This window comes from Pagrus pagrus (genome assembly GCF_965226575.1).
Source record: "Pagrus pagrus genome assembly, chromosome: 7".
NCBI classification, from domain to species: Eukaryota; Metazoa; Chordata; class Actinopteri; order Spariformes; family Sparidae; genus Pagrus; species Pagrus pagrus.
Window position 1 is genome coordinate 30,299,031 of NC_140191.1, and position 26,063 is coordinate 30,325,093.

General features: G+C 41.9%; 1 protein-coding gene across 3 annotated transcripts in view; it reads left to right on the forward strand.

Annotated features, from left to right (window-relative positions):
- LOC311259756 (TGF-beta receptor type-2-like) overlaps nucleotides 1-23,904 on the forward strand; it is a 68,130-nt gene extending 44,226 nt beyond the window's left edge. For all 3 annotated transcript variants that reach the window (XM_084357065.1, XM_084357063.1, XM_084357064.1), the window contains exons 8-10: nucleotides 605-746; nucleotides 21,779-21,906; nucleotides 22,875-23,904. In XM_084357065.1, coding sequence (XP_084213191.1) covers nucleotides 605-746; nucleotides 21,779-21,906; nucleotides 22,875-23,135 — 531 coding nt within the window. In that variant the 3' untranslated portion in view covers nucleotides 23,136-23,904. The remainder of the gene's footprint in view (nucleotides 1-604; nucleotides 747-21,778; nucleotides 21,907-22,874) is intronic.
- The last annotated feature ends 2,159 nt before the right edge of the window (nucleotides 23,905-26,063 follow it).

Sequence of the window (26,063 nt, forward strand, 5' to 3'; positions counted from 1 at the left end):
GTATTATCTGCTTTTATGGTAACTTACTGTTTGCCATCAAAGCCCTGTATTAAAACAGCTTTGGTGAGATATGAGCCGGCTGTGTTTGTTTTGCCTTCCTCCACCTAAGTCCCTTTTTTCTACCTCTGGTTATGCAAAACTCCCATCAAGATTTTACAAGTAACAAATGGACAGGATACAGAAACACTTCAACACAACAGATACATGGAAACTTTTATAGTGTAATTTTGGATGTCTCATGATAAAGTAAGCTCAGTGCTCAGTGTGCCCACACAACTTACTAGTGTGGTTTGGTATCTTATCGTCCAAAATCCAATAGCGAATGAAGCCAGGAGGTGAGTTAAGTTTTGTTTCACTGAGCCCAATGGTTGTAATAGCAATAAATCACAAGCCAGACAATAGGAGAAGGTCTAAATGACTGTAGACTATTATAGTGTTTAATATTTGAGTGGTGAGCCAGAATGACAGTGAGATACAGATATTCCTGTTGTTTTCTTTCTACCTGATTAATAATCTGAAACAAAAAGCAGTCCTACAATCAGTGTATTTGTGTGTAGCTGTGTACTTGTGTGTGTTTATCCCTCCTGGCATCTCTGTGCTACAGGTGGGTACAGCACGTTACATGGCCCCGGAGGTGCTGGAGGCCCGACTGAATCTGGAGAACATCGAGTCCTTCAAACAGACTGACATTTACTCCATGGCCCTTGTCCTTTGGGAAATGACGTCGAGGTGTGAGGCTATTGGAGGTCAGTGTACGCACACATACCACAAACACACGTATTCTATAATTACCTGTTTCAGGTTGTGGGAAATATGATGTTGTGTAACACACAATCACGCACTCATACACGACTGAACAGATCCTGCTGAGGTGAAGTGTCAACCACTGATGTAACTCTACAGTGACACACATCACAAGTCTCAGGTTATTACAAGCTCAGCAGGCCAGCCATTTGGCTGAAAGTGATGTCATCATGTTCAAGTTCATCACAGCAACCCATTAGGCTCATCAAGATGGTCAAGAGTCAACCAAAAACCAACAAAAAGCTAGTCTGCAATGGATTAGAAGCTGCTGGAAGACAGATGTCAGTGTCCACAGTCAAATGTGTCTTGCATCGCTGAGAGGCTGCCGTGCAAAAAAGAAGCTTAAGCTTGCTTAAAGCTCAACTGAAGTTTACAGTTTGAAGTAAAAACTTTCTAGATAAAAGTTCTGTGGTCAAATGAAAAAAAAATTGAGTAGTTCAGTTTCAATGACAAGCAGTATATTTGGAGGCAAGAAGGTGAGGCCCCAAGAGCAGCATACCTAATGTCAAGCATAGTGGTGTTCTGTGGGGCTGTTTTGCTGCCAGTATAACAGGAGTTCTAAAGAAAGTAAATGGGACAATGAAGAGGGTGTATTATGTCCATATTTGTAAAACCTAAAATCACCAGCCAGAACAGAGCCAGAGCCAGCCCTGACCGATTTCATGCCAAGATTTTAGCTGGTGCTCCTTGGATCTTAGACAATTGCCAATGCACACCAATCATGTTCATACATTCATAAGGAAACAGCATTGCTTCATGTTGATTGTTTTTATTTAATATATAAACCCACACAAAATTAAAACCAATATTGAAGTAACAATGGCATAAAACAAAATATAAATACAATATGAATAAGGTGCTACACAAAAAATATAATATCAAAGAAATCAGTGAGAAAATACTCTGTTCTTATCAGTTAAAACATATGGCCAGTGTTGATGGCAGGGTCGTGGCAGATGAAAACATACTCAGCTGCCTGCAGGCTCTTGGGGACATGAGTCTGAGGGAGACCGTGTTGTGAAGTCGGGGTGGGTGTGAAGGCTTTGGGGTTGTCCAGGAGCGAGGTCCGTTAATGCAATGCCGACCAAGGAGCCGTGCTGTTGGGGACAAAATCCCCCGGGACCCGCAGAGGTTGTCCGTAGACCAGTTCAGCAGATTGTGGGTGCATTTCGCATGCCCAACATGACCCACGGGAGCCTGTCAACCCAGCTGCTGTCCGTGAGACTGGCCCGCAAAGCGGTCTTCATGGAACGATGAGATTGCTCGCACAGCCCATTAGCCTTTGGCTGGTAGGCTCCCTGCAACTGCATTCCAGAGCTTGGAGGTGAACTGCAGGCCAAACTGGGCAACCCAGGTGGTAATGAACGGCCAACGCTACCTCAGAGGACGTTATCAAGGACAGCGGGATGGCTTCAAGCCACTGTGTGGTCCGGTCCACCATGGTGAGCAGGTGTGTAAAACCGTGGGAGGGGGGCAGGGGTCCCACAAGGTCATCGTGGTCAAACCTCCTCTCGGGGAAGGAGAACTGTGTCAGGGGGGCCTCGGTGCACCTTAGCGCGTTGGCAGTTCACGCAGGGGTCAGCCTAGGCCCTGACATCCTTCTTGAGACCGTGCCAGACGAACTTAGCTGCCACCAGTCTTTGAGAAGGTTTCCTGCCTGGATGAGAGAGGCCATGTACAGCCTCGAAAACTTGCCATTTCCACCCGGTGGGGACAACGGGCTGTGGCTGACCTGTGGAAACATCACAAAGGAGTGTGGTGTTGGCTCTGTCAAAGGCTAAGTCCTCCAATCGCAGCCCGGTGACTGCTGTCCTGAAGGCCTGCACGTCTGGGTCGGTGGTTTCGTCCGCTGCTATGCGGGCGTAGTCAATCCCTAAGTGGATGACCCCTGCGATGGCCTGGGAAAGGCAGTCCACGACCAGGTTGTTTTTTCCAGCAATGTGCTGAATGTCCATGGTCATGTCATGGTATTCACTCTGAAATGTAGAAGAGTTGTCTCTGCTGGTGGGCGGACCAAGGCTCGGTCACCTTGGCCATGGCGAATGTCAGTGGTTTGTGGTCTACAAACGCTGTGAATTGCTGCGCCTCCAGCAGGAAATGAAAGTGTCCGATGGTGAGGTAGAGGGCGAGGACTTCACGGTCAAAAGTACTTCCGTTTGTTGGAGCGTAGATGCCTGCTGAAGAAAGCCAGTGATTGCCAGGCACTGTTCACCCACTGCTTGTGTACCGCGCCAACCGCGAAGTCTGAAGCGTCTGTGGTGATGGCGATAGGAGTGTTGGGTGCTAGGTGTGCCAGCATTGTTGCGTTAGCCAAAGCATTCTTTGCGTCCCTGAAGGCCTTGTCTCTCTCAGCGGACCAGTCCACGGCGTGCTTCGGGGCTTTGCTTTTCAGAGCTTCATAAAGGGGCCACATGAGTTGGGCAGCCTTGGGGATGAAGCGGTGGTAAAAGTTTACCATGCTGAGGTACTACTGCAGGGACTTGACTGTGAGCGGGCGTGGAAAGTTGATGACAACTCAACATTCATGCACAAAACATTAACGGAAAAATTTATGTTGGAGTCCTCCAAAACTAATGATTTGGAATTTGTCTCGCCTCCTCTCAAAGTGGCATGAAGAGGCGGTTTGACAAAAAAGCAGTGGAGTGACAGTTTAACCATTGCGATGAGGTTCTAGTTCTGTTGCCAACGCCTGGTGCTGCTCTTTGTGCACAGTTTTCTGGTCCCTATGTGGTAAAAAGGCAGGTGTCACCCACAGATTATGTCATCTGCACACCTGACGCAAAATGTGGTTGTGCCACGTAAACATGCTCAAGCCTTTCCAGAGATGTTGCTCAGGGGATATGGGAAAAAGCTCCAGTGACTGTAGTTCCTGGGGGGGGGGGGGCTCTGTTTCGTTGGCTTGTGTGGGTTTCCTGGGTAATGATGGTTTGAAGGAGCGCAGTGACGGTGAGCAGTCTGGTAGGCTGAGTAACTCTACAATATTGTCAAACATTGAGTCCCATCTAAACCTACCTGCCTGATAGGGAACGTAGTGATATAGTTAGCTTGCTCCACTCGTACCCCTCTTTGTTTGGTGATGTGCTTTCCCGAACCAGTGTGTTGTCTCACGGCATAGACGTTGGCTCTGCTGCTCCCATTAAGCTGCATGCCTATCGTTTTCCAGTCCCTAAAAGGGAAGGGATGAAGAAAGAGGCTGAATATCTGTTGGAAAATGGTTTAGCCAAACCTAGTCACAGCCCTTGGAGCTGGCTCCTAAAGCTGATGGCGCAACACGTTTCTACACAGATTTTCGGAGGGTTAATTCACTTACGGTGCCTGATTCCTTTCCTTTGCCACTTATGGAGGATTGTATAGACAGCATTGGTCTTGCCACAGTCATTTCAAAACCTCCTGGAAAGGTACTGGCAGATCCCACTAACACCCAGAGCATCTGCTATCTCCGCATTTGTCACCCCCGACCACTTCTTGCAGTATGACGTGATGGCTTACAGCCTTAGGAATGCGCCTGCTACCTTTCAGCGTTTGATGCATGTGGTGTTAGGAGATGTGCCAAACTGTAAAGTGTATTTAGATGATGTAGTGGTGTACTCTTACTCGTGGGAGGAGCATGTGTCCACTTTGTCAGAGGTTTTCCAGCAGTTGGCTAAGGCGTCGCTGACATTAAACCTTGCCAAGTGTGAGTACGGTAAGGCCACTGTCACTTATTTGGGGAAGCAGTTGGGCCATGGTCAAGTCCGTCCGGTGTATGCTAAGGTTCAGGCAGTATTGTCCTATCCTGTCCCATCCACCAGATGTGAACTCAGGCGATTCCTTGGCATGACAGGCTATTATCGCTGTTTTTGTAGGAACTTCTCTGTTGCGATGGCACCACTTACCAGGTTGTGCAGTCCTGCTGTCCATTTTGTATGGAGTGAGGTGTGTCAATGTGCTTTCGAAGCGGGTAAGTCCCTTCTTTGTAGTGCCCCTGTTCTGGCTGCCCCAAACTTCTCTCAGCTGTTCAAGCTTGAGGTTCATGCCAGTGCATCAGGGGCGGGTGCTGTGCTGTTGCAAGATGGCAGACGTGGTGTAAGTCATCCTGTGTGTTACTTTTTTTTTTAGTTTAAACGCCACCAACTCAACTACTCGACCACAGAGAACGAGACACCAGCCATGCTCCTTGCCCTCCAGCATTTCGCGGTTTATGTCGGCTCCAGCCCATCCACTGTGGTTGTTTATACTGACCATAACCCTCTTGTGTTCCTGGCCCAGATGCGCAACCACAATCAGCGCCTGATGCGCTGGGCTCTGTTATTTCAGGGATATAACATCCAGGTTTGTCACAAAAAGGGAGCTGACAACGCAGTCTTGCGGGTAAGGTGACCGGTTTAGTTATTGTGTGTTGCCTTGTAACGTTTTGGTGCTGTGTCTGAAAACGTGAGTATTGAGAGGTGTGTGTGTGTTGGTGTCAAAACCTGTGGTAGAGGCCTAAATGATATTGTATGGTGTGTGAACAAAATATGGTTTGTTCTTATGGGAGGGGGTGCTCCAGCCCTAGTGTGTGGCTGTGTTTGTGTTGTGTTTTTGCGTTGTGCTTTCACTTAGGTGTCGCCCTCATCCTCCCCCTCCTCCTTGCCAGTGTGTGGGGGTCCACACCTGATCCTACTTCCCACTTACTTACCGGGTGATATAAAGTGCTTCTGGTGCCAGTGGGCTGGGCTGCTGTGGTGTGCAGGAGCCAGAGTGACTGAGCTACAGACCGCACATTTTCTTTTGGAGACCAATCTTCCTTTGTTGACCAGTGTTACTTTTTGTAAATAAACTATTTTCTAGCTTAACTACTACCTCCTGTTTCTTTTCCCTCCTTTACGCTTGGTTTTATTTTACTATGTTACTCCCCTCATCCCCTGGCCTTACGGAGACGTAACAGACTGGAAACTAAAATTGAACCTGGTGAAATATGTCCAGTATTCCTTCTTTAAAAGGAGCTGTTTGTAATTTCCAGCCACCTAATTCAAACAAATAGGGGGCAGTATTTCCCCCTTTCTCAATGTTTAATTATGTTTAATATTTAATTTGTTTCTATGCAAATTCATTACTGTAAGTTGTTAAAATTGTAAATACCAAAATAATAACCACTATGTATATATTTATTTACCCATATACTCCCCATTGCTTAGTTGCATTCTTTTGTTTCTCATGCACTGATACTGAATTCTGAGAACAGTTCATTCTATTGGTGTAACAAACACATGTCTGTGTAAGCAGGCCTACATCTCTGAGTTGTCCTTATTTCTGTAGAGTGAAAAATGAGGGAGTTAGGGCAAGTGACAAAACTGGTGCTGTCTGCTCTCCTCCAGAAATTGAGGCTCAAAATAAACATTGTGGCTTAAAAGTTAAGTCCTACATCTGAAATAAGACCATCAGCTGAAAGACTACAAAATTCCTACATTTCTATCTATACAGCTGCTCCTCTCCACTCTGGAGGTCATGTGACCCCCATTGTAAAATCTGAAGAGTGGCGAAAATAACATAAAACTAAAACTGTCATAATTTAAAAACTATAAAAGATTTTAAAAAGCTGAATACTAGCTGAATATTTCAAAGTCTTGAGACTTATTCAAAGTTGAAATGGTGTCTGTTGCTAAATCTATAGAGGAGCAAAAGAGGTTGAAAGTGGGGTGCCCTTATGAAAAAGAAGTTTATTCAAGTGTGCTATTAGTATACTTCTTTTAAACTAAAAAATAAGAAAGTATGCTTTCAGTTTACTTTCCATGTATTAATCAAAGATATACTTAACAAAATTATACTTAAGTATACTTGGCTTATACTGACAAGTATACAGAAAAGTCTAAGTATATTTGGCCTATACTTGTACTTAATCTTTTGATTGAGATATACTTAAGAAAATTATAATTAAGTATACTTGGCTTATACTGAAAAGTATCGGAAAAGTCTAAGTATATTTGGCCTATACTTGTACTTAATCTTTTGATCGAGATATAAAAGTATAATTAAGTATTCTTGCCTGTGCTTACTCTTATGATAGAGTAGCCTATTAAATACTTTTGCATGCATATTGGCTTCTTTGAGGTAGTAGGTACTGTTTTATATACTATCTTATAACTTAAATGTTAAAGTTTATAATAACAAATCAGCTTTGGGGTGGAATAGCTTAGAGTAAATAGTACACAAGTGGAATTGAAATTGATCTCATACTGTTATATACCACACAGAAACAGATAAACATTTGCCTGATTTTATTGACAATTCATACTGTGAGAGTATTGTAGCACATTAAATTATTATCATATCAGACCAGATGGCACTGAAGTTTACAGTCTTCCTAACCTCATGCATGAAAGTACTCTTTACATTTCATGCATTCTTTACATAAAGGCCTGCTAAATTAGTACCTAAACACAACTAAAACACAACAATGGTTGGTACATGCACAATATGCAGGACTTTGATGTGCACACTTTTGTAAGTCATTAAATACAATGTACCATCTTTCAAGCATACAGCACTGTATCTTTTCTTTACAGACCTGCCAACCTTGAAGAAATGTTATGAGTACAACACCCCCCCCCCCCCCCCCCCCCCTCCCGTCCTGGTGTATGTGTAATATACACCAGGACAGTCTAATCTATTTTTGACAAATGCTTAAACTTTAGCTGTCGCTAAAATGGGATGGACTACAGTAGAATCTGGGACTTTTATGTCATCTTTGGCTTCTGGTGTCTTAAGAGTGGTGTGGTACAATGATGGTGCAATGGCATAACATCCAACTATTACCACAGCTCATTCTCGGTTTGAGAACGAATGTTAACTGTTTGACAGTTAGAAACACTGGCTGGAGTGGGACTTTTCCATTCAGTATGCTCAGCAGCGTTTAGTAACCTGCCTCCATCATGTTTAAAAAGCTGCTGTGGAACGTGTTCAGTTACGTAAGGTCAAGATGTGTCATAGGGCACGATTAATCTGCGTTATTTTTCTGTAATTAATTATTGAAATGAACACATTATTTTGACAGCACTTATGACAGTACTTATACTTGAGTACAGTTTTTGGCTACTCTACCTTCCACTTCCCACTTCTGCATATTAAACTGACAGCTCTCAATAAGCTCAACAGCTATGTGCAGGAGAGACGAAATGAAAAACAGAGATAACTGTGGAATTTTTTTTCACTAAAGAATAAGATGACAGAGTCAGGTATTAACAAATAACGGCTCTATAAAAAATTTGGGATCTCACTCATTTCTACATGGCTACGATCCTGATCACATCATAATCATTCGACCCACTGTTCATTTAAAATATGCAGCTTTAAATAAATATTCCCAAATGCACTTCAGTGCTTTAGGGAATTTATCAGCCTTTTTTAAACAAATGCATCAAATATAAAGTAAACACTTAAGTTACCTTCAATGTGAACTTATCTCAAATCTCAAAAATGTTGGGTTTGGTTTTTATTTCGTTGACCAAATTAAAATAAGATATTTGAATGTGTGTACATTTTCTGTTTGCAGCATGGACGGGACTACAACTGCATTTCATCATGCATTAACAATAAGGCTGAACATTGATCTTCCATGCATCCTAATTATCATTCAGTAGATGTATTTTATTGTGCACACTGTACTGCAATCTGAGGTTCCCTATACACCTTCTACCTATATATGAACAGTGTGTACCTGTTATCCGCTTGTGTGTGTCTGTGACCTATATAGTGCAGACATGAGGTCTGGGTCACTGTTTCCTGTTACGTAGTGACGGGGAGTTTATGTATCAACAGGGACCCTATGGCCGGATGGTCGTGTCTGTCGGACTGCACCTCGACCTCAGCTTCAGGTCTGCAGCAGGAATTTGAGGAATGTCTGATATGTGACGGAGACAATCTGAGCTCTGCTCTTGCCCTTCTTTGGGCAGGAAATCAGGGAGAGCAGGAGTGGATACTGTACCTGTTCCAGCTGGCTGTGTGTGTGTCTGTGTGTGTGTGGCTTAAATGGCCTCAGAAGAATAGGAAGATCAAAGTGAGGACATTTTTCATCCTCAGCAGCTGTGAAGTTTGCATTATAGTTTCATTGTTGTCAGTAGCATTTTTCTGTATTCGTGCCCCTCATCACTGTCTGTCTGGATGCTACAAACATTTGTATTTTTGTATTCACTGACATGCCTACAACCTATGTATTCTTTCCTAAACTACATTGTGGCAATGTCCCCTAGATTTCCCCAGCCATATGGTATGTATGTGGAAGACATATTTGCAGCTGGTAACTACGTTACTCCGCCTCTTTCATTTCCCACATAGTTGGATCCAACTGAATTTCAGGGGTAATGACAATGCATATTCTGACAAAACATTTGCCCACAGGTATGGTAATCTATGTTCACAAGAAAGTTTTTTCTCCTGTCTCCTCTGTTTTTAGCCTCAGCAAACAAGTACATTTTATATTACTTTCATTCACGGTGCATTTGCTGGCTCACTTGAGTGAAATCTAAAGTTTTACAAGGCCAGAGGCACACATTTAAGCCAACCAAAATTTTGATTGGCTGGATTTTAATAATTTTATTTGATTACTAGTATTTTTTATAATATGTAGTTATGATCATATTTCATTTTGAGTCAAAAGTATTCTCCTAATGATGTCATATCCCCTTTTCACTATGGTAGTGGTTTCCAAAATGCTAGATGATATTGGTCCGCACGTTTATAGCATAGCGCAGCTGTGCATCAATGCTGGAGGGGTTGTAGGGTACAGCTTTACAGTGTGTTGCTGAATCAATCAATCATTCAATCAATAGATCAATCAACTAACCAATATGCGTGGGTGGCTCATCCAAGTCTATTTGTGGGCAACACTGTATTTGTCAAATTGCATTCACACATTCTCATTGCATTCACAATAATGATATTATTGTTTTTCTGGGGAAGGACCAACATGCTCTAATTGTGCCCCATTAGAATTTGGCTTGCATGGCACCCCTGTACAATACATGGACAGCGCATTTTAGGAACACATCCCACAGCACTACAAGGCACAATCTTTTGCACTTATACTTACAGAATATTGAATTTGAACAGATTACTGATTGATTTTTTTACCATGTACCAACACAAAAAGTGACAGCACTATTAAATGATATGCTGAGATTATGTCGAGTCTATGGTAATACAATACTCTCGTCCAATTACCAGCTGTGAGGAGATACCTTCCTAGTGTGATTCCATAGTATAAAAAAAGTGGGCATAAAATCCACAGTTTTTGTTTTGTGTAAGTTTAGCCAAAAACAATGTGAGGCTTCAACAGTCAAACAGAGGACTACCTTCTAAAGTTAGTCAGCTTTCAAAATTCCCTTTTAATGTTTCCATAGACAGTGTTTTCCTGCTGAGCCTCAGCAGAGATAATCAGTGCACCCTTCTAGGACAAAACATTTGCAACTATCTTACATGTGACTGCCAGGACAAACATATCTACTGGAATTTGAACTGCCTCTTAAACTTCAGCTGAATGGAATTGAATACATTTTTGCACTGAAACAGGACTGTGAGGGAGTTGTTAGGCAACCGCGATAACACACTCTACGTAGACAATGCTTGTGTTTCGTTGGTTAACTAAACGATTCAACTACGTAGCCTACTCAACCATAGGAGACGCACAAAATTCAAGGGATAAATGTAATACACAGTCTGAGCAAACCAAAATCAGACTCTGAAACACTCCTGGTCGAATATAAGGTGTGTGAAGGACTGATCTAGGCCCGTCTATGTCTTAGTTTGGGATTGTGAGCGTGTGTGTGTCCTGTCTCTCCACCCCAACAACAGGGGACAGAAAAGTGGATACAAATACCCTGCGCTGGCTTTGTTGCTGTGGTCAGTTATAGTACATTCTCTGTTTGTCGCTGAGCATTTAATTTACATATCCCGAATTAGCCTGCAGGGCGTGGCAGGGCCTACATGTTCTGTCTGAGTTGAGGGTTATGCAGGGTAATGGAGCAGGGCAAAGAGTTTGCACTGTGCCAAGCAAAAGGTTTGTGGTCCGTGAAGGGAGACAGACTTTGGCAACAACTGGTGAGGGCGTGATGGTTATAGCCTGCCTGGACAAAGGCTGAGGAACCAAAGACATTTCAGAGGAAAAAGGACATTTTGGCTTTTTGAGAAATTTGCTTTTTACTTTCTTGCCAAGAAATAGATGAGTAGATATATACCAGTCCAATCTGTGTTTTAAAGTCTAGAGCTGAGGCCAGGAGGCAATTTGCTTAGTTTTTATTAGCTTATTAACTAACATCTTGTTTCTCTTCTTCTCTGATTAATATAAACACAAACAGAAAAAAAAAGTACTGAACTAACAGATAAACCTTTGCTTTTTTTTGTCATTTAAGTTTTTATTAAATTTTTTATATGTCAAACATCATACAAGACATCAAACTTCAGCACAAACAAATTAACCATATTAAACAAAAATATAAATACACAGAATAAAAACAAAATATGCATATACATATAAATATACATACATACAGTAAATCCAAGCCCATAAACAATGCAGCACATCATCCAACACTAACAGTGTTTGAAGAAGGTACCTGCCTGTGCATTACACTTCCAACACAGGTTGTTCTGTATCAAGCCCATTTTATGGAGCCTACCTGGCGTATAATAATACCTGTGAATAATTTTATAATGTGAGAATTTGACTTGGACGTCCCTGATGGACCACCCTGTGTTTGCTATTATGTTTTCCTATACATCTTCCTCAATGTCACAATTTAGATCTCTTTGCCAAATTAGTCTTTAATTATTATATTTCCCACACTGGGCATCCACAACCATATTATAGAGAACTGAGGCAGAGTGAGCAGAACTAGGCAGCTCAAAAAAGAGTCTGATCATATTTTCCCCTTCGCCTGGTTTAATGACTGAGGTTCTAACACTACTTCTTAACTGGAGGTACCGCCAAAAGTCCCCTTTCTCTTTCCGGCTGAAATGTGTACTGATTTCTTGAAATGATAGAAACACCCTATCTTTATACAGGTCTCCAATCTTGTTCAGGTTCCCCTCAAGGCAGGACTTACACAGGAAAGGTTTCCTGTCTATTTTTATAGATGGATTATTCCAGATAGAGGCATAATCTCTTTTGTATTGGGATATCCTGAGCATCTTGTGTAACTTTGCCCATACTACTCTGGAATGGTGCAGGATTGGATTACTCTCACAACCAGTCAGATTACCTGCAGCATGTTGTGACAAGGTTTCAATTGGTTTGAATGGGGCTGTGATTTCCTTTTCTATTTGTGTCCATCCAAGGTGTGAGCCATAGCTGGCCCAATGTTTGGCTAACTTTGCATGGTGATTCTAGTTTCTTTCCATTCCATAGATAGTCCTTAATTATCTGATTATACTGCTTAAAGATTCCAGCAGGAGTTGTCACAGGTGCCATCATTGATATGTAATTAAACTTAGTGACAAGTACCATTTTAATTGTATTGATTTTTCCCATAAGTGTAAGATTTATTGATTTCCATCTGTCTAGGTCATTCTTTATTTTCTGAAGCAACGGAGTCATATTAAGCTGTATATTACTCATGTCAGCAGTCAGTCTAATACCGAGATACTTCATCCCTGATGATATCTATTTGAATCGGAGTGCACTAACCGCTGCTGGATGGCATCCCCTGGACACTTGCATAACCTCTGACTTGTGCCAATTGATTTTATAGCCAGAAATTTGTGAAAACCTTTCAATTGTGTCTAGAAGAATAGGGGGCTGATGAATTCGGGTCCGCAGAAAGCCAGAGGATGTCATCCGCATACAGAAACAATTTATGTTACCTCTTGCCTTCACTCCTGTAATTCCTGCCTCCACCCTTATTGCAATTGCCAGAGGTTCAAGGAATAAAATAAACAATAAAGGTGATAACGGATCTCCTTGCTTCATTCCCCGTGGGAGCTGAAAGAAGGGGGACATTTGTCCATTGGTGAGGACTGATGTTCTCGGTGCTGTATAGATCAGTTTAACCCAGTTGACAAATCCCGACCCGAAACCAAAAGCTTCCAAGACATAGTAAAAAAAAACACTCAACCCTATCAAATACCTTCTCCGCATCAAGGGAGAAGGCTGCTACTGGGATGTTTTCTTGACGGCTCTTCCACATAAGGTGGAGCAACCGTCTGAGATTGTCTGAGGATGACCTCCCCTTCACAAATCCCACCTGGTCTTCATGAATAATGTCTGGTAAAATATTCTCTAGCCTCATTGCCAGGACATTAGTGAGCACTTTACAATCCACATTGATTAAACTAACTGGTCGGAAGCTACCTGGATCCAATGGATCCTTATCTTTTTTGAGGATCAATGATATCAAAGCCTCATTAAATGTTTTCAGGGGCTGCCCCTGTGACAGTGATTCTGAGTAAACTGCAGTCAGAACAGGTGCCAGCATATCTATGTGTTTTTGTAATACTCCACCAGAAAGCCGTCTAGTCCTGGAGACGTTCCAGGTTTTATGCATCGGATGGCTGCTTTAACTTGTGATTCTGAAATAGGGGCGCCCAGCTCTCCAACTTGATCTGAGGATATCTTGTTAAGTTTGATATTAGGAAAAAAATGTATTCAGCTTGTCTGTATCCGAATCTATCTCTGAAGTATAAAGTTTTGAAACACTAGATTAATTTCCTTTATACTAGTGACAACTTCTTCCTTTACATTTTTAATACCAGGAATCACAAAGCCGGCCTCTCTTTGCTTAAGTTGTCTGGCCAATAGCTTGCCCGATTTTTCCCCATTTTCGTAAAAATTTGTTTTCAATCTGAACAGAGCAAATTTCAGAGCGCACACTCGTTTAAGTAATGAATCACTGTAACTATTTGCTGCTTTTCTTTCTCTTTTAGTTGAGATTCCAGTTTCTTCAACTATTTAATGCTTTCTCTTTTCTTTTTACAAGAGTATGCTATAATCTTACCCCTTATAAAAGCTTTTGATGCCTCCCACACTGTGCCCATTTTCTCTGTGGATCCGACATTAATTTCAAAGAAGCTTTTGAGGTCTTGAGACAGTAACCTATCAAATACTGGGTCTTGGTATAGATGTACAGTGCCTGACAAAAGTCTTGTCGCTTATCCAAGTTGTAGGAACAACAAATAATAACTTGACTTGTAGTTGATCAATTGGAATCAGAAATGGCTTATATGAAAGGCAAAGGCCTCTAGATTATGCTTATTATACCAAAATAAAGTTGTGTATCATTCATTGAGTTTTATCATTTAAGTAGGACAGAAAGGTCAGATTTTGCTTGGACAAAAGTCTTGTCGTGTCTTTAAACGATTCAACCAATCACAGATTAGAGCTCCACCTGTGACAAATACTGTAATTAACACATTCCCAGGTTTGTATGAAAAGAACCCCAGCACACCAGACCTTCATGTAAAATGCAACCTGACCTCTGACAACATGCCAAAGATTCAACCACAGACCAAAGTGCTGATCATCAAGAGCCTGAAGACCAAGTCTGCTGCTGAGGTGGCAGACATCTTCAATGTATCCAAACGCCAAGTGGAGAGGATAAAAAAAAGATTTGAAGAAACTGGTGAGGTTCATGACAAGCCCAGGTCAGGCAGACCCCGTAACTGTTCGAGAGGACCGTTTGTTGCTTCGGCAGTCCAGGGCCAGCCCTTTTTCAACTGCAGCAGAGCTACATGAGAACTGGTCACCAGAAACCCCTGTATCTACAAGAACAGTTTGTCGAATTCTCTCACGCAGTGGTCTCCATGGCCGAATTACTGCTCACAAACCAGCATTAAACAGAAGACAACAAAAGAATCATGTTGCATTTGCCAAGGCCCACAGCTTGCGGGGAGGATAACTGTGGAAGCGCATGATGATGGGTCTCGGTGGTTGGCCCTCATTGGGCATTGGCGCCAGGGAGCGGTGCACTTGCTGGAGCTAGTTTTCAGCCACGTGTATCCCCAGTACCTCGGAGATGATCCGTCTCACATATTCCCGCGGCGCCCCACTCTCCAGTTTCTCCTTTAGCCCAACCAGGCGCAGGTTGAGACGTCTGTCTCTATTAGCAGCATCTTGCACAGCTCTCTGCTGGTCTTCATGTTGTTTGGCTCGCTCTTTTATTTCTTTAGACAGCCACATGTTCTCCGTCTCCAAGTCCATGATTCGCGACTCAGCTTGATCGAGCCTCTCATAGATAGCAGCGACATCGGTCTTCATCTTGCCTGAGATGATTTGACTGACTGAACGTCAGACTGCAGGTCTTTGAGAATATCGCTGACTTGAGCCATTTCCTGCATGTCCTTTTGGAGAGTTGCTTGAAGCACTGTCATTGTGTCTGTCGCGGCGTCTAGCGTGTTAGCTTCCATTGTTGAGGATGCTATCTTGTTAGCTGCAGTGCCGCTAGCCATATTAGCATAGCTAACACCTTGTTTAGCGGACCTTGGTTTAGAGCCCGATGCCTTCTCCGGACCAAGTCATTTGCAGAGTACTTATCCGCAGTTTCACCCGGTTTTATTTCTCATGTAGCGAGGATTGTCGTAGAATTAGGACAAAGTTTGGTGATTTCTTGGGAGAGTAGTTTTCAGGCAGCCATCTTGGTTAGCGGTCACATGTGACCCCCCAACCTTTGCTTTTTAAGGAAAACATTGCAGCATGTAAAGCTTCCTAGAACCACAAGTTGTCATTGCTACATTTATATTCAACTACCAATGAGATAGGTGTTACATGATACATGTCTTTTGGTTCTAGCATTGTATTGACTGATAATATTTTTAGTTTACACAATGACATGGTTAGGTTTAAGTGACACAACTACATGGTTAGGTTAAGCCAACACTACTTGGTAAGTTTTTTGGAAAGGTCCATTGTTTTGGATAGACCCTTTCACAACATTAACCATTTGTTAGAAAGGCTGTCTGTTAGAAAGTCCTGAAGGCAAACTTCTCACATGTGCATGCGTCGGTGTTAGCTAAGCGACTAATGTTTAGTCTGATGTAACTATTTAAGGACCCAATGTTTAGGATTTATGGGAATCTTTTGGCTGAAACTGAAACCAACAACCATTATGTTTTCATCACCTTAGAATAAGCATTTTATATCTACAGAGGGAGCAGGTCCAAGTTATTATGGAACCTGCCCATGTTTTCGCCAGACCTGGCGAGGGTTAGGGTTAGTGGCTGTGTAGAGGGCCCGTCACGTTTCTTAAGTTTTTAGGATACGTAGACCACGTAGGGGACGGTAAGACGAGGACGGGTATATTGTTCAATCTGCAACCTCACTGACAGGTGCCGCTAAATCATACACACTGGACCTTTTAAATAAAGATGAGGTAGACACAATGTTATGTCAGCACAAGGCAAGCGAAGAATGAAAGCAATTAAACACAGGAGCTAAAAAAGACAGAGTAAGTTTAGCACGATGTATAGTATATTGATACAAAGCAAACATGTTATGCAGACACTACAAGCAGTTAAAGCCTGATTTATGATTGCTTTTCACCCAAAATTATGTGTTACAGAATGTAAGTAGTGGAGTCAATAATATTGCTATCAACTGCACTGAGTCACTTTCAGGCATGGACACAAATGGGACGTCATTCACCTGCTTGCAGCAAAGTTGTGCGTTCGCCAATTTCACTCAGGAGCTAAAAATTCCCCCAAAAAACACCTTAAACATTCACACAACATAATGTTCCATAAACCAGCTGCAGCGATTCAGCCCAAAGCTCTTTTTGGGGGTGGGATGCTTCACTTGTATAAGGAGAAGATTTTGTTTTGATGAGAGGTTGTAGTTCATCAGAGAGTCTGCAGGTTAATTTCTACTTCTTATGTTGTAGTTTGTACTGCCTAAATGTGGGATCTGTCTCATGTTCAGAGACAAAGGTCTGTTGAATGCCAAACATGGAGCTGTTTTTTTTTTAAGATAGCATGTCCCAGACAGTGTAGTCAGTCACAGAGGTTTCTGCTATCCTCCAGGCCACAAAGGTTTCAGACAAATAATCTGAAAAGGAAACTGTCGTAAACCACTTTCCGCCCCTTAGATTGGATATACTAGGACTTTAACCATTGGCCCCAGACAGCAAGTGGAATCTGAGACTGAGGCTGTGGTTGCAGTCTCTTGTGAAATCTGTTCTTAAACCACAGATGACATTTTTCTCATAGCTTCCAAATGTCCAGAGTTGCAGTAGGGATGCTTCTTATATAGACAGCAGTGATGGTCTGTATGTATGTCTACATCTCTTATGTCCCAGATATCATTCAGAAACATGATGACGAAATTGTAGAAGCCCAATCATCATCTGGGTGTTAAATGAGACCTTTCTCTACTTAGTCATGCCTTCATGTTTAGAAAACACGCCACCTCCTTTTATTTCTGTTTTCAACTTTCTCTTTTTAGATCAGCCTGCTTTGCTGTTCCTTTTTTCAGGTGTATCCAGTCGAGGAAAATATGTGGTATTTATACTAGCTCCACAGTAGGAGATCTAAACAGCAGAGAGCTGAAGACAATACCAGCCCTGGCATGAATAACCTCCAGGGGAATGGGCCAGGCCAGGCGGGATCCTGTTTGAAAATACACATGTCAAAAACAGGAAGTGTGGCCCTGTAGAATCAGCTTCTCTGCACACAGTCTTAATCCCAGCCCTCCAACTTCCTGTCCGGGGGTTCCTCTTCAACCTTCCCACTTCCTGTGTTTGAAGACACAGCGGCAGACACCACAGGGGCCTGACTTAAATAAAACCACTGCAGCTTTTCCTAGATTTCATTATAACATACCTTTCATTTGAAAATAATCTCACTACAGTGTCTTTATAGGGTGCATTTACACCTAAACTGATTTCTCGTTTAGTGTGCTTGGACAACTGGACTGAGACCTTGAACTTTGAAATGTTGGGTATTGGATCACTTCTGAGCAAACTGATGTGGTTTGTTCGTGGTATGAGAGCAAGTGAACCAACCACAGGATTTAATATATATTTTCTATTTTAGCGTGACTGCAAAAGCTAAATTACTAATAAATTCAGCTGCTGATGGTGAACTGTTCAGAAAGCAAGCTTATAATTGATTTGTAGCCTATAAGCTGTGGATTTATGTAAAAATCATTCCACAGTAAGACGTATTTCAGCGCAGGAGTTTTTAATAATTAATAGGTCAAAAGCTGTTATACTGCTGTCCTGTATCCTCCCTGTGTACTTTGTCAGCTCATTTAATCCATTAACAAGTGCATGGCGCCACCCCCACAGCAATAAACCTCAAATCATTGCTGTACAAGATGCCAGAGAAGTCTTTTTTTTGCAAGTCAAAATTTGGACTACTAAACTACCTGAGCATTTTTACTGTCGTGGCGTAGCCAGCTCTATGCGAGCAAGTGTGGCAAGCATACACTAATCTTTTCAAAATATTCACCCAACAGCAGTCTAATCAGGCAAGCAATGTTAAATGGCTTATTATGCTGAGCTAAACATGTTTGCTAACCATCCATGAATGCTAACATTTAACTGACAAAATGAACTATCCAGATGTGTTTTCAGGTGCTTGATAAAGTTTGATGTGGTCGATCCAGCGTCCTTTATTTTGATCATGCAGGCGTTGCATTTGGCAGGTCTTTTGTTTGGGCCTTGTGTGAAGCAAAGGTGATGACAAATGGCACAGCAGCTGTCAGTGTGCTCGCCAGCATACATCATCATCTGTGGCCTCGAGCTTGTGAAAGGTGAGGGAGGGAGAGTGGGAATGACTGTCAGCTCGCCAGACTGTTCACAAGTGAGTCCAAGATGAGTCTCAAATACAGGTGTATCTCAATAAATTAGAATATCATGGAAAAGTTCATTTATTTCAGTAATTCAATTTTAAAAAACGGAACTCATATTATATAGATTCATTACACACAAAGTGAAATATTTCAAGCCTTTATTTGTTTTAATCTTGATGATTACGGCTTACAGCTCATGAAAACCCTAAATTCAGTATCTCAGAAAATTTGAATATTGTGAAAAAGTTCAATCTTGAAGACTGAAGGTGTCACACTCTAATCAACTTATTAACTCAAAACACCTGCACAGGCTTCCTGAGCCTTTAAATGGTCTCAGTCTGGTTAAGTATGCTACACAATCATGGGGAAGACTGCTGACTTGACAGTTGTGCAGAAGACAGAAGTCATTGACACCCTCCACAAGGAGGATAAGCCTCAAAAGGTCATTGCTAAAGAAGCTGGCTGTTCAAAGAGTGCTGTATCCAAGCATATTTATAGAAAGTTGAGTGGAAGGAAAAAGTGTGGTAGGAAAAGGTGCACAAGCAACAGGGATAACTGCAGCCTTGAGACGATTGTCAAGCAAAGGCCATTCAAAAATTTGGGGGAGCTTCACAAGGAGTGGACTGAAGCAGGAGTCAGTGCATTGAAGTCCAGTGTGAAGTTTCAACAGTCAGTGATGATTTGGGGAGCCATGTCTCTGGTGTTGGTCCACTGTGTTTTATCAAGTCCAAAGTCAACGTAGCCGTCTACCAGGAAATTTTAGACCACTTCATGCTTCCTTCTGCTGACAAGCTTTATGGAGATGCTGATTTCATTTTCCAGCAGGACTTGGCACCTGCCCATACTTCCAAAAGTACCAATACCTGGTTTAGACCATGGGATTACTTTGCTTGATTGGCCAGCAAACTCGCCTGACCTGAACCCATAGAAAATGTATGGGGTTTTGTCAAGAGGAAGATGAGAGACACGAGACCCAACAATGCAGCTGAGCTGAAGGCCGTTATCGAAGCAACCTGGGCTTCCTTAACACCTCAGCAGTGCCACAGGCTGATCGACTCCATGCCACGCCGCACTAATTCATGCAAAAGGAGCCCTGACCAAGTGCTGAGTGCATATACAAGAACATACTTTTCAGAAGGCCGACATTTCTGTATTAAAAATCCTTTTTTTACTGGTCTTATGTAATATTCTAATTTTCTGAAATACTGAATTTTGGGTTCTCATGAGCTGTAAGCTGTAATCATCAAGATTAAAACAAATAAAGGCGTGAAATATTTCACTTTGTGTGAAATGAATCTATTTAATATATGAGTTCCGTTTTTTTTAAATTGAATTACTAAAATAAATTGACCTTTCCACGATATTCTAATTTATTGAGATGCACCTGTATTTTGAATACGAGTCTAAGTCAAGTCTCAAGTCTCTGTGTTTGGCGACTTCAGTCGGACTGGAGTCCCTATCTTTACAAGATGTCTCCTTTTTTGTCCTCTCAACCCCAAACATTACCCCTAAATAATATGATAGTATGGGTATTGGAATGCAGGGTGTTTCTCCTGTGTTTCTCCGCCTCACTCAAAGTCTCCACTGCACCTCATTCTCTCATTTATGTAGTTTGTATTTAAGTACAGTCTTTTGTTCAGTCATCGTTGAGTCTTCTGCTTAGTGTCTGTGCCGTGCTGTTGCTGTTTTCCCGTTTGGGCTGTTGAGTATCCCTGAGCCTGTTTTTGTGTTTGCCTATTCCTTGTTTTGCTGTGACCAAGATTAAAACTTCATCCATTACACTCCCTGCCTACTATCTCGTGCATTTTGGGTTCACCTTCTCTGCTTCAACATGATGCATAGGAAGCTAGTCAATTGGACTGTAGTTTGGATCCAATTGACTGATTGGGATCCTAGTACGACTTTACATCTCAACAATACAATACAATACGATAAATTATAATACAAATAGGTACTTGCTTTTAACACACCATTAAGTTTCAATTTTGGCATTCCAAGGGGCAAAGTTTGGGCACCATTGATCTAAATAAAGGATTAACTCACCAACTTAGAAATATAGTTTTTGCAATGTACTACAGGTTCATTCACAATGATTAAATGTGAAGAAATCCAAAGCTGGTCAGGCCTTATGGTTGCTAAGCTATGATTGAACAGCTGCTGCCTGAGATCCATTTCAACTGGGAAATCTCCATCTGCTGCTGAAGACCATGTGATATGAATGAAAACTCCAGAACAGCAACTAATTAAATACATGGTTAGATTATTGCTGTTTCAAAGGTTAACTTCAACCTCACTATCCGGACTGATTGTGGAATTTTGATTTGATTGGAGATCACTTCTCTATTCCTTCATCAATAGATGGGTGGGAACACCACCTATTGATGGTTAATTAGTAATATATCCCCCTTTACAGAAAAAAAAGAGAAATCACCAACCTACACAAGGAAGAAGGTGCTTACACTATGGAAATATGCATATAATTTTCTGGCTCAGATGGGTAAAGTAGGATGACTTTGCAGCAACTAGTGTCTCATTTCACAGCAACTGTGAGATCCTGAGAGCCCTCTCTTTAGTGCTGAAGACAGACTGCAGCTGTTGTGAGTTCAGTTTCATGAGGTCTGGAACCAGTCCTGGAACTTTGTTTTTCATTTTTCATGATTTTGACGTTATGCTCTCTTTTTTTCCCTGCTGGTTCTTCTGCATGATATCCTTAAAAAAAAAAAAAAAAAGCCATATTGTGGTTCTGGTGTATGCTATGGTCTGAGGTTGCAACTAATTGCTCATTAGCAGAAGCCGATTTGTTGTTTTTAGAAACAATAATTTTTCAAGTGCCAGAATGAGCTTTTTACCCTCCCATGGAGACATCATAAAAGACTATTTATTTCCCACCATCACCAGTGCCAGTGTACAAAGTGGACAGCTTAGGTGGAACTAACAGCTCAGTCGTTGAGGTAAAATTACCTCATACCAGGATGCTTTTACACTTTCTAATAACATTAGCTCAATAGGCCACCTGTTTGACTCTCTTTTATATTCATTTAAATGACATGACATGTGCAATTGTTGTATTCATGGTGAACTGAGCCAACTCCTCTACATCTTGTTATCATCACATACTTGCCTGGAAGTGACAGAAACATGATGGCATGGACAAAATGATATGAAGAAAGCATACCTTCTGCAATTGGGACTGTGTTGATTTGCAGTCAATATCTAATCCATGGCTTGTGTTTGTGTTTACAGAGATGAAGGAGTACGAGCCGGCATATGGCTCAAAAGTGCGAGAGCACCCCTGTGTGGAGAGCATGAAGGACAACGTGCTGAGAGACAGAGGAAGACCTGAGATCCCAGACACCTGGCTCAGGCATCAGGTATGTGCTGCTATATTGGAATGACATTTCCATACAATACGCAGTGAGGATATGCATTGTTATTGATCATTCTGTAGGAATTTCCTGGTTTATTTTATTTATTTTGACATGGACAAAGCACATTAATCAACATCATTATAAATATGTCAGCCAAAATGCTCATTTTCAGATGTTGTCCCTTGGTTTCATCATTAAAGAATACACCATCAAAGCTGAATATAGTCTTCTGCTAATGTTTTAATTTAGAAGGTAGATGATTCAAATACATGCAGACAGACTTTATCTGATTGATTTTGATATCTTTTAAATGCAAAAAAGCATTGTATTTCTTATATATTTAAACCAAAGAGTAAATACGTCACGTCAATATTGTCACTGCAATGACTCTACTTTACAAAAATACATACATCAATCTCAAATGCTGTAACCTTAACTGTCCAAAGTCAAGACTTTATTACAACGACGAACATGGCAATGGTAGAGGATGTCGAATGTCCGCGATTCTTCAAACTCGTTGTTACCTATGGTCCTTTTACTTAAATTATTGGCTACACTGCACCCTATGATTTCTGGTGGTATTGCTCAGTTTTGTCCACATCCGTAAGCTTTCAGAAAACGTGCACAAGTATGGCTGAAATTAAATCAGAGTACATACAGACGGCTCTGTCAGTGTCCATATACGTACCTAACACTGAGTACAAATGAGCCTGAATGGGGTCACAAGAGTTTGGGAACCACTCGTTTAATCTTTACAATATATTGTATTTTACAAACATATTTTATCTTATCTTTATCTTATCTTTTTATTAGGATCCCCATTAGCACCTGCGTAAGCATTGGCTGTACTTTCTAGGGTCCACCCCACATATAGTCTTACGCATTTATACACACTACGTCTTTACCCAAATAGTCCTAAGACTTCAATTTAGTGTGGAGTCTGAGATTCCTTGCTCTCTCTCTCCTGACAGGGTGTTGCAGTGATCTGCGCCACCATCATGGAATGCTGGGATCACGACCCTGAGGCCCGACTCACTGCCCACTGTGTCGCTGAACGCGTCTGCGAGTTGGAGGATGAGCTGGACAAACTGTCCAGCCGCAGCTCCTCAGAAGAGAAGATCCCTGAGGAGCTGAAGATCCCCGTAGAGGTGGAGATCCCAGAGGAGATGGTTAAAATCACAGAAATACAGGACATCATAGCCGTGGACTGCTCCGTGAGTGACGAGAAGTGAGAGGAAGCTTTATGTTCTTTAAAGGACTCTGAGGGAGATTTTTCAACAAGGGCACTTGTTCTACTTTGATGGGATTGAAGAGAGATCTTCAGGAGTTGAGGTCTGCCTACAGGCCTTTGAGTTGAGTCGCAGTGCCATATCTTCTAGGCCGGCAGAGACGGACTCTGGGTCGTACTCTTGGACTTCAGCGCTTCTAAAATGTAACAACTTGTCTTAATCAGCTGAAAAGCCAAAAAGCCCAAGTTAACTCGAAGCTTCCAAAGATGTGCTGGGCATGGAGACAGTAAGAGTCAGAATGGCTTTGCTCTCTTTATGAAAAACAAACAAGGCAATAATTATTAAACCAAAGACATTTGATGTGCACTTTACCATGTAATACTGACAGATATATCATAAGTTCATGCATTGTCACATGTTGGAGTTGAGGTGAGTTGATGCCTAAACGTGCCTTTGTGTGTACGACTTTGAGCCAGCAGAGATGTTTCCTTAACACTGTTGATGCTGTGGACTCCATCCTCAACAGCAGGAATCCAAATGACTGCGTGTGCGTGTGTGTGTGCGTGTGTGTTTGTATTTTACCCTGTTATACTTAAACCTTGTTTGCCAGATAAAACAAGCACAATGTACATAGAGACCATAACTGTATATAAGTGACAATCAGCCAAAAGAGGAAATTCTGAGAAGAGTGCCAAGATCTTTGGCTTACCCTGCCATACGTATAGGTGTGTTATATGTAAATATTGTAAATCTTTTATGAATTAAAGATAATTCTGTATACTGAGACTCTCTTCTTACTTTTTCTGTAAACCAACAAGATTAGATCTTTAGTACATTTTCTTTGTTATTCAACACTCCTATCTTGTATGTTGCTGGACAGGTAATAAAGCGTGAATTTGTTAAGCTTTTCGCCAAAAACAGCTGCCTACTGTTCTTAGAAACGAAGCTGATGAGATCACTGAACCAAAACAGTCAAGCTGCAGGCTGGTAAACCAATCGCTCAATCGCTCAATCGCTCAATCATCGCTGAGGAAAATGGGAGAGTCTGGTGATAATTATCTGCGTGTTTATCACTACAAGCAGCTACTTTCACAGGATATTTTTCACAAGGACAGTGAGGAGATGGTCGGAGGAACCTTATGAGACACTTTAAAGGATAAGTACCGTTTTTTACAACCTGGACCTTATTTCTGGCAAAAGATATGGTCATTTACTCACCCAGATAACTTTGGTGTCATTCGGCGTCGTTCGGACAAAATTAGATCCAGTGTAGCGGCGATATATCCATATAATGGGAGTAACGGGGCATCGACACACAGCCTCTATATAACGCATTATCTGCCACGAAACTAGTTCATTTCATCAATATTTTGTTATGAAATGCTAGCGCTATTAGCCTCTGAGTCCGGGCTCGTCTATTGTCAACATCCGGGGTCTGTAGGCTGATCTACTACCTCTGACCTGGAAGATGTCGTCTCTGAGCTGCGCGCGCACCCGCGACAGCGCGCCTTGTTTACCTGTAGCTGCTACTGCTAGTTTGACCCCGGATGTTGATAACGGACGAGCCCGGACTCAGAGGGGAATAGCACTAGCATATCGTAACAAAATATTGATGAAATTAACTAGTTTCGTGGCAGATAATGCGTTATATAGAGGCTGTGTGTCGCTGCCCCGTCTCTCCCATTATATGGATATATCGCCGCTACACTGGATCTAATTTCGTCCAAACGACGCCGAATGACACCAAAGTTATCTGGGTGAGTAAATGACCATATCTTTTGCCAGAAATAAGGTCCAGGTTGTAAAAAACGGTACTTATCCTTTAAGAATGTTTTTCTGTGGTTTTTCGGTTTCACAAAGACAGTTCAGCGTAACTCTGAGTCAGTTACCCGGGCAACATACTCCGTGAAACTAACCTGCTCGCTGGCAGGTTTGCTTCAACTAACCCTGAGTTTCCCCTGCTCTTAAGTTGAAGCCTGCAGACTGAAGGCAGTGGCAGACATGGCGTGTCCGTTTCTTGAGGAGCCAGTTGATATCGAAGCGCAAATACTCCATCGGGAGAGGATTATCAGACCCCAATTGGACATTTTATCATTCCCTGATGAGTACCTGTTTGAGCGTTTCCGTTTCTCTGCACCGTCAATAATTTATCTGAACAATATTCTCAGCCCTCACATCGCTCACATGACACATCGAGGAAATGCTCTCAGTTCCGAGCAAATTCTTTGTATTGCACTTCGTTTTTTTGCCAATGGCAGTTTTTTGTACAACATTGGTGATGCTGAGCATGTGTCCAAGGCAACTGTCTGTCGGGCTGTCAGAAATGTGACAGTGGCACTGAAACGACTACTACACGCGTTTGTAGTGTTCCCAAGTCACAGACCCACCAGACATCTCAGGAAGCGTTCCACAGAATTGCAGGTATCAGTGTAAGCAATAATTAATTTAATGTCATAAAGCTTTGAGACTCAAAGCACTAATCAGTCATATTTTGATGTATTGTAGGGTTTTCAGGTGTGATTGGCTGCATTGATGGCACTCACATTCCCATCGTAGCTCCTTCAATAAATGAAGGAGATTATGTGAATAGATCTGTCCACAGCATTAATGTACAGGTAAGCCCAAATAGTAGCTTTTAACATTCCAAATGAAATATACTTCAATACAGCTACTGCAGCTAATTACTGTTCTCCACTGTGAAGATCATATGTGATGAAGCCTACATCATCAACAATGTGGAATCAAAGTGGCCTGGGTCTGTGCATGACTCGAATTTTTCGTGAGTCTACACTGAGTGATAGATTTGCCCGTGGTGAGTTTACATACAGTAAAGCTATATTCTATGATCAATATTTTGTTTCCTCCTATTGCAACTGAAACATTAAACTGTATCTTGTATTATCATAGGAGACTTCAATGGTTACCTACTGG